General features: G+C 41.0%; 1 protein-coding gene across 1 annotated transcript in view; it reads right to left on the bottom strand.

Annotated features, from left to right (window-relative positions):
- Positions 1-4,207: 4,207 nt before the first annotated feature.
- LOC126209891 (serine/arginine repetitive matrix protein 2) overlaps positions 4,208-14,794 on the bottom strand; it is a 690,162-nt gene continuing 679,575 nt past the window's right edge. Inside the window, exon 22 of the mRNA XM_049939014.1 lies at positions 4,208-5,584. Coding sequence (XP_049794971.1) covers positions 5,519-5,584 — 66 coding nt within the window. The 3' untranslated portion in view covers positions 4,208-5,518. The remainder of the gene's footprint in view (positions 5,585-14,794) is intronic.

The following is a 14,794-nucleotide window of genomic DNA, read 5'->3' on the forward strand; positions in this document are numbered from 1 at the left end:
CCTTCAAGATCTCATTCAAAAAGACTTTCAATTCCTACACAGTGTCTTCATTTCTGATGTAATACAACTTGGAATCTCATCTGTGATGAGTGGATCCTTGTCTGACATGTGTAGAGAGAATCTAATTCTCAATCCTCCACACCAGGGCAGGAATTGTCATTACCCTGTAAAACTTATCTGTGGTCTGTTTGTGTGTTATATTTTTTAAATGATGATAATTTGTGCTATATATTGATTTAATTAGTAAAAGGCTGTAATGTGGACTCATTTACGTAATACATCAAAAAATATCCAAAATATCTTTGGTACCTATGAGCCTCTATTGCTGTAATAATTTGATGCACAACCTAAAATAGCAAAGCCCATTGATTACATAATTATAGTTCTGTTCTTTCATTAGTTTTAAAATAATGTATGCATTTTAGCAGTACAACTCATGACATTGTACGAATCACGTAAGTTGTTAACTGAAATCAAACAATCGAAACTCCACGTAGGAATATCAACAATGTGGAAAAGTCAGTTCATGACTTATTGTAAAGAAGATATGTCAAGTTGTAGACAGGCACAATGTGAGTGTCTTTTAATTGTCCTGTCTGCAACTTGACATGTCTTCTTTGTGGCAAGTTATGCAACTTGCTTCTGAAACCTGCCGTAGCCCATATCACTCCTCATAAATGTTGCTGCACTTGCTTATCTATTCTGAAATTGGTTACTCCAGAGAGGAGTGGGGCAGGGGGGGGGGGACTATATACCAAGAGGTATTTCCACAAATCAGCTAGAAGTCACAGTTACAGGGAAAACTCTGATCATGTTTTACACAGCCAATCATAGTAGATAGTATTACAGTGTACATATGAATTTGAACTACAAGGGGCATGAGCTACCTGTCAGCAGAAAGCATTAGGAACAAAAAATAGAATGGGACCTACTGAATTATTGCAAAAGATGTTTCATTTGCTATTTTCCCCATTAACAATACTTTGCATTTCCTCACTTTGAAACAGCTACAAAATTTATCAGTTTGCCCTCTCTGTTTTCATTTTAGCCCATTAATCTGCTCAGGCACACATACTACTTCCTTTGCACTCCCTAGCTTCCCCATTCACTTCTTTCACTAATGTACAGTTCTTTAAATAAGAACAAAATTTCTGTTTGACTGTAAGTCTTTATTTTGTCTTTCAGCTAGTGATAGCCATGGGTCAGGGCTTTAACATGGCTCTCACTGAGAGTAAAATGAAATACGAGCTCTATACATTCTTGCTCATATCCCACAAGAGCCTTAAAACATTGTTTTTGTCTATTTCATTATTACTTTTTCATACATCAGTAAAATATTTCCTGGTCACTTATATGTGCTTACCTCGTATCAGTCACTTTTTCTATAGTAATAATTCTCAGTAATATATGATACATGAAAGTTTTCTTCTGATTGACCATAAGCCACATATTTCCTTTTAGTAGCACCTGTGCTCCATCACACTTTTATGCACTATCTACATGAGTCATTAACTGTCCTTCATAATAAGAAAAACATAAACCATCTTAATATATCAAGCAATATTAACACAGATGTCTACAAGGGAGAATGTATTCTTCTCTGATATGTTACAGTTCTTTAAAAAGTACTAATTATTTTAACATACATTTGGAATAAAATATACAAAAAGTAACAATGCTTCAGTGATCTTGTATTGCAGTTACTTATTTCAACAATGTACTTGTAATGAGAGAGGGAAAGAACATAGTGAACAAATTGATCTGTTGGCCAAGGGATAATGTTTCCAATTTTTTAAGGAAGCTTACATTGTTTGAAAATCATACTGTTTTGAAGAAACTTGTGGCCACAATCAACAGTTTTGACCTTTGGCAAGCACTGACTTCCATTAGCCATGTGTGATGCTTTTACTGTGGTGACACAAAATTTAGCTGTTGATCTTTGTAGAGGATATACATGCGGGTGCCCAGCTGGGTTGCCAATTTCGTTTCTGTGCATGAAAATGGAATTCTCACAAATATAACCTAAATACAGTGCAGCTTTTGCTGTGTTTATTACATGTGTCAGTAACATCCACTTATCAATTACTTTTAGATTTGCCTCCTTTCTATTGAAAACAGATATGTTTCACTGTTTCTGTAAATCTGTGGCTAAATGAATGTCCCAATTTTCAAGTTTAATCAGTACTGTTATATTACTAAAATTGGTGACATGATCACTTCCTTTTAGTGTAGAATCCTTCACCTCTTCTTATCTGTTTTATCATAGGTGCTTCATAATGGTAGTGTTCACCGAAACTCCACAAACCTGTCATGGTATGGAAAGTGTATTGAATACCTCATATCTCTGGAAGAGTATAGGTTGGAACCAATAAGTCTTTAAATATTATTATTTAGAATCTCAGACAGTAAATAAAGAAAGAAAAAGAATTCTGCAATGAGTGAACATAAATTAAATGTTGTCATTCAGTCATCAATTTCAGTCACACACTGGTCTGTCTAATCAGATTGTTACTATGTTTTCCAGGGATGATGTTAAAATTCAAAATCATGACAATAGGTTTAATAGAAACGATGAAATCTTACTAAATGGAGCATCAGTTCTACCTTTAAGTCTAAACTCTGTCACCCGAGACAAAGCAACTGTAAACACAAGTTGTTTGGGGTCATACATTTTCTGACTGTAGCACTTCCCAATCTATTGTACCTCAGAACCATTTGATAACAGAGCAACAAATTTCAATGAAAAATTATAGTGACAATTAATTTAGAGAGATCACTTCAATTGTACTAATATTTATTCAAACGATGGCTAGTTTCATACACCTGAAATATTAGTACAACTGATGTGGATCTTTGTTAATTAATTATTATGCTTCTCAGGTGCAGATATCCTACATACCAAATCATGAGAAAAATTGTAAATCTTAATAAAACAAGTAGAGTTAAAAGAAAAGCAGTAAACTGTGCTGTGAGTAAATGATTATTAAAAACATAAAAGCCTGAATACTTCAAGTAACAAACAAAGCATGTTTCCTTAATTTTCAGATTACATTACCAAGATGGCTAACAGTTTTTGATACACTTAATTCACAAAAGTGGGTCTAATATTTCATTGTGATGAATGATATTACCATTACAGGTAACAGTATTCCTTGGTGACAGTTTACACACAGCACAGAGCTAATGGCAGTATTGCGCACATAGCACATACTCAATCAATATCAAATAACAGAAGCTGAAGTATTTAGAATACTTGAGGAACAGAATTCTTGATAATGAGTCAAATTGTTTCAGTCAAGAATCTGGAATAATAACTAACATTTTCACAATTTGTGTCAGCTTATACTTAGTTCATAACACACATATGTAATATTTTTAGAACAAATTATTCTAATGTTTTAGAACCTAAAATAATTTACAACCACATCAAATTAGGTATTCATTAACTACATGATACATGAACTCAGAGGACAAATATAGCTAATGTTTTGAAGTTATTTTTCAAGTATGATCTTTAGTTTTTGATTGTATCACAGGTTTTGTTGCTGCATTCTCTTAACTACCAAAGAGAGAACCAGGACACAGAGACAGGTTCAAGTAAATTCAAGTTATAAGAGAGTGTTTCTACAATTTCAATGTGATGTTGATGTACTCTCCTAGAATGTGTGTGTGTGTGTCTTCCTTGATGAAGTAAAACCAAGAAGCCCCTTTACATTAATTGTTTTCCATGTGAGAAGATGCACATATGTTGATTGTAATGTATTATCACTTATTTTATTGCTTAAAAATCTTAAAGCAATCAAAAAGCTGTATAAAAACACAGTTTGTAAAGTGATATCAGTCCAGGCATTGCTAATATAAATGCTCAGTTCAATTTCAGTCAGTTAGCAATGCAACAAATCATGCTATAGCATGCCTGCAGAGAAGAGGCTCCTCATTTTTTTTTGTTTTTTGTTTTTAGTTCATTTTGGAAGATACTTGAACTCACTAACAGGATATAGACATTACATAGCTTAAAAATATTTAGAAAACTTGTCAGGAATGAGAACCTGTTTCAAGCAAACATGAAATTATGTTGTACTATATGAACTTTGATATAATGTTTCTTTAAATTTATTCACATCAAAAGTTCAAATTGATTATGTAAAAAAGTAGAAAAATGAAATATTCATGATTTAATATGTTCCTTTAGTTAAGTTCTGTTTTTAATGCTGAAACATCTTGTAACAACCTGGTCAATTTTAAAATGGGACATTATTTCAAACAACTTTCTTGAAGTAACATAAATTGTACTCTCTCAACTTCTGTAGTAAACACCAGAAACAAGCCACAGCAGCAAAAATTATTTAAATTCATACTACATACACACTTTTAGAATAGCACAAACACTCAGTATCATTTTATACACTTTTAACAACAATAAACATTATGCTGTATCAGTAATCATACACACACATATATTATCAGTGTAATACATAAATATCAATTTACATACATTGTACAAAGAGATTCTACATATAACATACAGCAGTCGGAGACTGATTTGGTCAACAATGAAGTACCTTCATATTTTATTCCAAAAGCTTACACACATGTTAAGTGAGAATCTTCCATCTCTCTCTCTCACACACACACACACACACACACACACACACACACACACACACACTGTCTCTCTCTCTTTCACACACACACACACACACACACACACACACACACACACACACACACACACTTACAAACTCAATCTCTCTCTCTCTTCCTCTCCCTCTTCCACAATCCTCCTCCTCCCACCATAAGCAGGTAATGTGCAGTTCTTACTACAGAAGTAAAGCGTCATAATGTTCCTCTAGGAAATGACTACTAGAAGTTTTAGATTATAAGGCAGTCAAACTTCATGATAGCAGTGGTGCACAGAGAAGTGTTATAGTACACATTTCTCTGAAAGTGAACTACAGAGTTTCACACTGCAATTGCTTTACTTGATAACAGCTGTATAACAGAGGGGTATGTTTCTTTTATTAAGCATAGGACAAGTACTGAGTTTGAGTAACATCAAATGTAGGAATTCATTAGGAACATTACGGGACATATTCTTATTAGACTCCAGCATTGGAGATGCTCATAATGTACAGATCACACAGCACACTCTTCTCACTGTGTTTTCTAAAATCAGAACTTAGAAACAAATATAGATATACCTGCATAACAGCTGAAAACTTACACACAATATGACTAAGGTAAAAACTATTACAGCATCAAAAGATTCCAAAAAATGAGAAAATAAACTGTAAAGTGAAATACTCCGCTAAAACAATGGTGTGTATTCCGTATGTGTAGAGCCTTTACTGTACATCATCATTAAACACAACACTAAAAAAAATGCTGTTGCAGAAAATGGACACTGGCAGTGCCATTAATAATATACCAAACTTTGAGCAGAACAGCAGAATAATGTTCAGATGGTATCTAAATTTCTTCTACAACACTCACTCTCACATCTTCTAATCGAGGGTGACTACTGGCGATGTTTTGTCTCATTCCCATTTGGAGAGCCCACCTCAGGAGACTGCGTCTCATCCTGCTGAAGAGATTATCACATAAATGTCACTGCTAGGTGTAACATCTAACAGCAATTACAAATGAAACAGATATGAGCTTCTACTTTATGAAATGAAAATTGAATAATTTGAAAATTGCATGATATGAGATGAATATACCATAGTTCACATTTGGAGTGATCTCACTACAACTTAAGCACATTACTTGAGTTTGGAAAGGAAGATAACATAAGGCTTGTCCAAATAATGATGATGGTAAAACTAGCTGACAAGTATATCATAACTTTTTGCTTTTGAAAGTTTTATTTATTTGCCATTGATCATTTTACTTCAGATAGGCTTTGTCATATGTAAATAACTGTAGTATAGTCAAATTGTGGGTACAGCTACACTCTTAAATACTAAAATCAACATTGTTTGTATCAAACGAAAGCCTACAGCCACACTCTTTCCTATTAAAATTGAAACTGCCAGGATCATAGAACTCTTTTTGTGCTGTAACATGGGCTTTCTGTAAGCCAGTTAAATAAGTTTTTAAGTGGCATTGATTGGGGAGAGAGAGGAAATTCACTAAACATTTTGAGGCATTCACTTTGTGGGAATTTCCTGTTTTTGCTAGACTGTGCCTTGGAATATTTGGAAGGGTCCAGACCAGATTAGACCAGATCCTGTGTGATGTCATCACTCCAGATGGCATCTATCCTTGGCGACCGTATCCATCCCTAGATGCTGTTTGTTTCTCTTTACTGGAATGGCATCTACCAGCAGAACAATGCAACATGTCACACAGTTTACATTGTACACACATAGTTCAAAAAATGTCAGAATGAGTTAATTGTATTCCCCTCAGTACCAAACTCCCCAGAATTAAACTAGATCAACAATCTGTGATGATACTTTGATCAGGCTCTTGGCAACATGGATCATCAACTGAGAAACCTAGTGCAGCTGGCCACAGCACTGAATCGGCATGGCTCCATGTCCCTGTCAATACCTTCCAGAACCTAATTGACATCCTTCCTGTATGTTTCACAGTAGGTTGTGTTGCAAAAGGTGGTTATTCAGGCTTCTGACAGATGGTTACATTAATGTGACTGGACAGTGCATCATAGAGGGATAATTACTCTTACCTCATCTCTCAGTTTCCATGTGAAGTAGGAAAATCATGACATATTTTTGAAAATTTGGTTGATATTTCCTTCTCAGTTCAGTTTTGCATCAATATGAATTCCTAAAAGTTTGATGCTTTTTATAACTTGCCTGTACTCCACACAAAAACTCAACAGTTTGTATTAACTTAGTGTAATGCTATAGAACGTAAATGCATGAAACATTTTAGAAATTCATATTGATCCCAAACTGACAAGGGAAGAATGTATCACCCAAATGGTCTACTGGGAATTGAGAGAACTGGTAAGTAGTAATCTCTGTAGGCTACATTTGGGGCTTTTACAGTCATATAACTCATATGAGGACATTCCCCTCATATAATATAACTACATGCCAGATTAGAACTCAAAGCTGGACACCCACCTTTTTTGGACAGTGCTTTTTACTGAGGGAACTATTCAGGCATAAGTTACCACTCACATCATAATTTTCATCTGCCAGTACCCCTCTTGATAGGGTATAGTATTTTTTCTGAGTTAAAGTGATGACAAAGTATTTTGAAAAAGAACTCCTTGTTCAAAGGTAACCTGGAAATAGTACTGATGAAAGTTATAGAGTAATAATATATGGTGAGAGGCCTAAATTTTGACTGATTAGAGAATCTGTAATCTCATTTCACCTAGATAAATAGTGACAGTGAGTGTTCATTGGAAATGGAGGTGCTGTCAAAGAGTACCCCATGGAAATGTGATGTGGCTGATCTTGTTCCCTATATGCATTTGGGCTGAAACCTAGGTAAAGGTTGGTTTCATTACCACAATCGAGGATTATAGTTTCTTATATGTTAGATTGTCACGATTGCTGACTGGGCTGCAGTGCTGAAAGTACAAAAAGTCATTTACCTCTTGATTGATTAAATGATTGATTAACTGAGAGGGGTTATGAGACCAAACGGTGAGGTCACATCAGTCCTGCAATTCCAAACTTAGTCACAGAAGAAAGGCGGTCCACTAAAAGTGGACAGATCCAGCCAGGGGAGTCAAATTATAAAATATTGAACATTAAACACACACAGTAAAGGCATAAAATCTAAAAACTGGTAAAAAGGGGGTGGCCATGGGGTCACAGACTAAGAAGACTGTAAAAGAAGTCTCAGCCACAACTAACGTGCCCCTGCTCCAAGGCTAAAGTACAAACTTGTAGCTGGAAATACAAACCACTTTCAGAAAGGAAACAAGGACCAATTCAACCATTAGTGGATCATCTGCTAATATTAATTTTAAGGAATCGGGAAGACTACACTTAACATGAAGTGATGAAAGAAGGGGATATTCCACCAGTATGTGGGATATCATCAGTCTGCCACACGCCAAACTGCAGTAGACTCCTTGATTGTGTGGAGCTTATTACTATGAGCAGTATCACTCCAAATGGCATTCCAATTTTGGGCAAAGAGATATTTGGCATAGATCCGCATATCTGCAGCTAGAATCATGAAAGGAAATGAGGGGTAAGTATCTACTTCTCTAGCCAAACGGTCAGCTAGTTCATTCCCTGGGATGCCCACATGATTTGGGACCCAGAGAAAGACAAGTGAACAGGCAGAATGCTCAAGGGCAGAGAGGAGGTCATGGATAGCAGAGACCAAAGGATGATGAGACTAGTATTGGTCTATAGCCTGCAGGCTGCTCGTGGAGTCTGCACAAATTAAAACACTGTGGAGGGAGGCCTGAGAAACAAAAAGGAGGGCCCTGTGAATGGCTAGAAGCTCTGCTGTGAAGACACTACATGTTCCTGGCAATAAATGGTGTTTGAAGCCAGTAGTAGATGTGAATGCATATCCCACCTGATCGATTGTCTTAGAACCATCTGTGTAAAAGATGCTGGCACTCTGCAACTCTGCAAGAATGGCATATACAAGACAACAGAAAACCACAGGAGTGACAGAAATCTTAGGACCCTGGAAAAGATCAGTCCATGGTCTAGGCACTATTGAACGGGGGCTATGGGAGGAAAGATACGGGGTGCAGACTGGTGAGTGGAGATGGAGATCCCGACAGGGGGAAGTGAGACACATGCCAACCAGTAATCCCACCCATGGGCAGGTGTTAGGAGGGAGACATCCCTCATTGCCGAAGAGCACAGGGTACACAGGATGGTCAGGAAATTGGCAAATGGCGATTGCATAAGAAACAAGGAGTTGGCTCTGTCATATATGTAGAGGGGGAATCCCTGCTTGTGTGATGAGACCATCAATGGGACTAGTGGGAAAGGCACCAATAGCCAGATGCACACCACAATGATGGACACAGTCAAGCAGTTTCAAAGTGGAAGGAGCTGCTGAGCCATAACCCTGACTACCATAATCTAGTCTGGACAAGACCAGAGCATGGTAAAGATGTAGAAGAATGGAATGGTCTGCACTGCAAAATGTGTGGGCCAGGAGATGGAGAGCATTAAGCTTCTGCATAATGTGCTCTTAAGGTGGCAAATGTGGGGCAGCCTTGTCAGATTGTTATAAAAAAATAAGGCCCAAGAGACAGGACTGTGCTACAACATCGAGGAGCTGGTCACCTATTGCTGTAATGGCTTAAAGACAATAAAATTATTATTATTATTATTATTACCTAAATAAAGATCTGCAGATCGATGACAAAATTGCATAATCTGCATTTTGGAGGGAGAAAACTGGAAGCCATGAGAGGTGGTCCACACATAGGCCCTTTGGTTGGCACCTCGGACATGGTGCTCAGCAGATGGTACTGAGTGGGAGCTGCACCAGATGCAAAAATCTTCAATGTACAATGCTGGGGTAACCAGAGTCTCCACAGGGGTCATGAGTCCATTGATGGCACTTAGCACAGAACACTCTGGGATATTGTTCTTCTGAATCTAAGAGGCACTTAGTGAAGTACCAACTCAAATCCGGAAGAGCCAGGTAGATAAAAACTCATAGAAAAAATCGGAAGGGGACTATGGAAGCCCCGCTCATGGAGGGTAACTAAAATGTGATTGTGCCAAGCCATGTCGTATGCCTTATGTTGTTCAGAGAAGACTGCGACAAGGTGCCGGCAGAGAATAAAGGCCCGTTAGTTGGCTGATTCAAATCGGAGTAAATGGTCAGTTGGAGAGCGTCCTGCCTGGAAGCCACACTGATATGAGGACAAAAGACCCCCAACATAATCTGAAGCTGACCATCCTCTCAAGCAATTTGCAAAGTAAATTCATCAGTCGAGAGACATTGGGTTCTTCCTGGGCTTAAGGACGGGGATAAATATACTGTCTCACCATTGTGAAGGAAAAGCATCCATGAGCTGAATGCTGTTCAAGGCCCTGAGGAGATGTTGCCTCTGGGGAATGTCCAAGTGTTGGATCATCTGGTTGTGGATGGAATCCAAACATGGGGCCGTGTCTCAGGAAGAGGTAAGAGCTTGCAACAGTTCCCATTCAGTGAAGGGTGCATTATAGGGTGCAGCATTTCTGCTAGAGAAAGGTAGTAGGATAGGAAGAGGATGCTGATGCCATCGCAAAGTGTGTTGTGAGGTGTTCATCGAGAACCAATGGATCAGTACACAGAGCACCTCGGAGGTTAAGACCCTGGATAGTTGACTGTTGCTGGTGGCCCAGAAGGCTATAGAGCTCGGACCAAACCTGCGATGACAGGGCATAGGTCCCCAAGGGGGAAACATAGCACTCCCAGCATTGCTTTTTACTCTGCTTAGTAAGGTGACAAGCCTTAGCAGAGAGATGCTTAAAAGTAAGGAGGTTGATCTGTGATGGGTGTCGCTTAAATTGCTGTAGTACCTGTTGGCAGTCCTGCAGAGCAATGGCAACATCCTTGGTCCACCACGGTACTGGTTGATGACGAGGGGCACCTGTGGATAGGGGGACAGCAGAGCCAGCAGCATGAAGAATAGTGGCAGAGATGCCTTGTACAACTACATCAATGGAATTCGAGAGGGAGGTGAAGTTCACAGCAGACATATCTAAAGGCCAATTGACCCCGCAGAATGCCCAATGTGAGGGCCTGTATGCCTGGCAGCAGCAGGGGCATTATAGAGTCACTGGAAAGTGGTCACTGTCATAAAGCTCATCATAGGAGGACCAATGTAGGGAAGTAATGAGAGCAGGGGAGGAGACTGTGAGATCAATAGCAGAGAAGGTGCGAGCAGCACTGAGCTGGGTAGGAGAACCATCACTGAGGAAATACGAATCGAGGTCTATGATAAGTTGGTCAATTAAGAGATCCCTAACCATGAAGTGACACTCCCCCACAGTGGGTGGCGGGCATCAAAGTCCCCAAAGAGGAGAAACGGGGATGGGAGTTGGTTGGTTGGTTTAAAAGGGGGGAAAGGGACCAAACTGCAAGGTCATCAGTCCCTTGTTGCGAGTAGAACAGTTACCCAAGGGAAAGAAGAAAACAAAGAAGACATATGGCACAATAACAGGAGAAAGGGAGAAAGAAAGAACCAGAAGAATGACAGATGGACAACAAACACTACAATGGACAAAACAGGACAATAAAATCACAGAGAGACACAAGAAACAGGAAGAGGAGATTAAAAACAAGAAAGCAGATTACCATGGCTGGCTGACCATGAGAATAAAAATGGAGAAGCCAGCCACACATTAAAACATCCACCCTACAAGCCCTAGGGTGGAGGACACAGAGGGACAAAGGACATGCGCTAAAACTCAGATCAAATGATAAAATCCACCCATGAATAAAACGTAAAACTAAAGCTGCTGTTGAGGCATTGTCACCCAACACCAAACATAGCATGCTGGGAAAGTTAAAAGTCCGCTGCAGATCAACTAAAAGTGGGCAGTCCAGAAAGAGGTGGACGACTGTCATTTGGGAGCCACAGCAACACTGAGGTGGCTCCTCGCAACAGAGGAGGTAACCGTGTGTGAGCCACATATGGCCAATGTGGAGTTGACAAAGGACAACTGATTCCCTGCAAGAAGCCTGCAGGGAAGACTTCCACACATTTGCAGTCTCCTTAATGACATGCAGTTTGTTGTGCATAGTGTTATGCCACTCCATCTCCCAAAGCCAAAAATCCTTGCAGTCTAAGACAGAACACAGGTCAGTTTCAGAGATGCCCTTCACCAGGAGTGTTTTCCGTGTAGCCTGTTTGGCCAGCCTGTCAGCAATTTTGTTGCCTGGGATTCTGACATGTCCTGGGGTCCAAACAAACACCACTGAACAACTGGACCATTCCAGGGCAGAGATGGGCTCCTGGATGTTCGCTACCAAAGGATGGTGAGGGTAGTACTGGTCAATAGCTTGTAAGCTGCTCAGGGAGCCAGAACAGATAAGAAACGACTCACAAGAACAGGAACGGATGTACTGAAGTGCATGAGATATGGCCACAAGCTCTGCAGTAAATACACTGCAGCCAGCAGGCAAGGAATGCTGTTCAATATGGCCTCTGTGAACATAGGCGAAGCCAAAATTACCATCAACGATTGAGCCATCAGTGTAAACAACTTCACAGCACCAGAACACGTCAAGAATCAAGAGGAAGTGACAGCAGAGGGCAGTGGGGTTAATGGAGTCCTTAGGGCCATGCAGAAGGTTCAGACGAAACTTCGGCCAAGGCGTACACTGTGGAGGTGTACGTAAATGGACCTCAAGCAGAGGTGGTAAAGGGAAGGACTCCAGTTCAGAGAGAAGGGATTGCACATGAACTGCAATCATGAGCCCTGACCTGGGCTGCCGATGCGGGAGATGAACTGCTGCAGGTGGGAAAAGGAGACGGTAATTTGGATGCTCAGGAGAACTATGAATGTGTGCAGGCATAACTGGTGAGCAGTTGTGCATGTCAAATCCACAATATAAAGACTCCAGCCTCCACCAGGACACAGATCACCAGACTCATTCTAAAAGCTCCCGTTGCTAGGTGACCTGGTTCGAGGAAACGTAATACTGAGGGCACCACCAAACTGTAAAACAGACTCCCATAGTCAGGGCGGGACTGAACAAGGGCTCTGTAGAGCTGCAGCATTGTAGAGCGATCTTCACCCCAGTTGGTGTTGCTCAGGTAGTGGAGAGCATTGAGGTGCTGCCAGCACTCCCACTTAAGCTGACGAAGGTGAGGTAGCCAAGTCAATTGGGCATCAAAAACCAGTGCTAAGAATTGATACGTCTCCACTACAATGAGTGGATCATTATTAAGATAAAGTTCAGGTTTTGGATGAATGGTATGACACTGACAGAAGTGCATGACACATGACTTTACAGCTGAAAACTAGAAGCCGTGGGCTAGAGCCCATGACTACGCCTTGTGAATGGCTCCCTGTAGGCGCCACTCATCAACACCAGTACTGGAGGAGCAATACGAAATGCAGAAGTCATCCGAATACAGAGAAGGGGAGACCAACGGCTCTGCAGCTGCTGCTAGGCCATGGGAGGCACCAACTTGGACACGGAAAGTATGGAGTGACAGGAAGTTTTCGATAAAAATCGGGAGTGGGCCCCAGAGACACCATTCATACAATGTGGAAAAGGATATGATGTTGCCAGGTCGTGTAGTATGCTTTACGTAAGTCAAAAAAGAATGCAACTGGATGTTGGCATCTGGAAAAGGCTGTTCAGATGGCAGACTTGAGGGATACAAGATTATCAGTGGTAGAGCAACACTGGCGGAAGCTGCCCTGATATGGAGCTAGTAGGCCATGTGACTTCAGGACCCAACCCAACTGCCGACACACCATATGTTCCAGCAGCTTACAGAGAAAGTTGGTGAGGCTGATGGGCCAATAACTATCCACATCAAGTGGATTTTCACCGGGTTTTAGCACCAGAATGATGATGCTCTCCCGCCATTCCGATGGAAAGACGCCATCGCACCAGATCTGCTTGAAGATGATGAGGAGATATTGCTTGTAGTCAGATGAGAGATGTTTAATAATCTGACTGTGGATCTGATCCGGGCCAGGAGCTGTGTCAGGGCAATGTGCAAGGGCGCTGAGGAGCTCCCACTCTGTAAATGGGACGTTGTAGGGTTCACTGTGGCATGTAGTGAACGAGAGGATTTTTCTTTCCATTCACTGTTTGAGCATGCAAAAGGCTGGGGGAGAGTTCTCCAACGCAGAGGCTCGAGCATACTGCTCAGCAAAATGCTCGGCAATCATGTTTGCTTCGGTAGATAGCACGCCACTGATGTTAATGCCAGGGACACCTGCTGGGGTCTGGTACGCAAAAAGATGTCTGATCTTCATCCAGACTAGGGAAGGTGATGTATGGCACCCAATGGTCGACACGTACCTCTCCCAACATTCCTGTTTCCATAATTTTATAAGCAGGCGAACATGGGCACGGAGCCGTTTAAACACTATGAGGTGCTCTAGGGAACGGTGCCACTTACGTCACTGTAGAGCTCGCTGACGCCCTTTAATTGCCTCAGCGACTTCCGGTGACCACCAAGGGACTGTCTATCGCCAGGGGCACCCTAGAGAATGAGGGATCGCAATTTATGCCGCAGAAATTATCGTTGTAGTGACTTACTCAATCACAACATCCATGGCACCACGTGGGGGAGATTCAACAGTGACAACAGAGGTGAAGGCTACCCAGTCTGCCTTGTTTAAACCCCATCTGGGTAGACGTCTGTGGGCATGATGCCAGGGGAGTGACAGGAAGATGGGGAAGTGGTCACTACCACATAGGTCGTCATGTGCTCTCCAGTGAGTAGATGGGAGAAGGCCAGGACTGCAAACCGAGAGATCAATGGCCGAATATATGCCCTGTGCCATATTGAAATGTGTGGGGGCACCTGTATTTAAGAGGCAGAGGTTGAGTTGTGACAGTAAATTTTCGACCTCCCTACCTCGGCCAGTAAACATGGAACCATCCCACAAGGGGTTGTACATGCTAAAATCTCCCAAAAGTAGGAAAGGTTTAGTGAGTTGATCAATCAGTGCAGCCAATACATTCAGGGGTACTGCGCCATCTGGAGGAAGATATACATTGCTGGCAGTTATTTCCTGTGCCGTCCTTATCCTGACAGCCTCACCTTCAAGAGGGGTTTGAAGGGGCACAGGTTCCCTACCTACAGAGTTCAGGGCATAGATGCAAACTCCACCTGACAATCTATTATAGTCACTATGGTTCCTGT

The sequence above is a fragment of the Schistocerca nitens genome, chromosome 10, assembly GCF_023898315.1.
Source record: "Schistocerca nitens isolate TAMUIC-IGC-003100 chromosome 10, iqSchNite1.1, whole genome shotgun sequence".
Classification (NCBI taxonomy): domain Eukaryota; kingdom Metazoa; phylum Arthropoda; class Insecta; order Orthoptera; family Acrididae; genus Schistocerca; species Schistocerca nitens.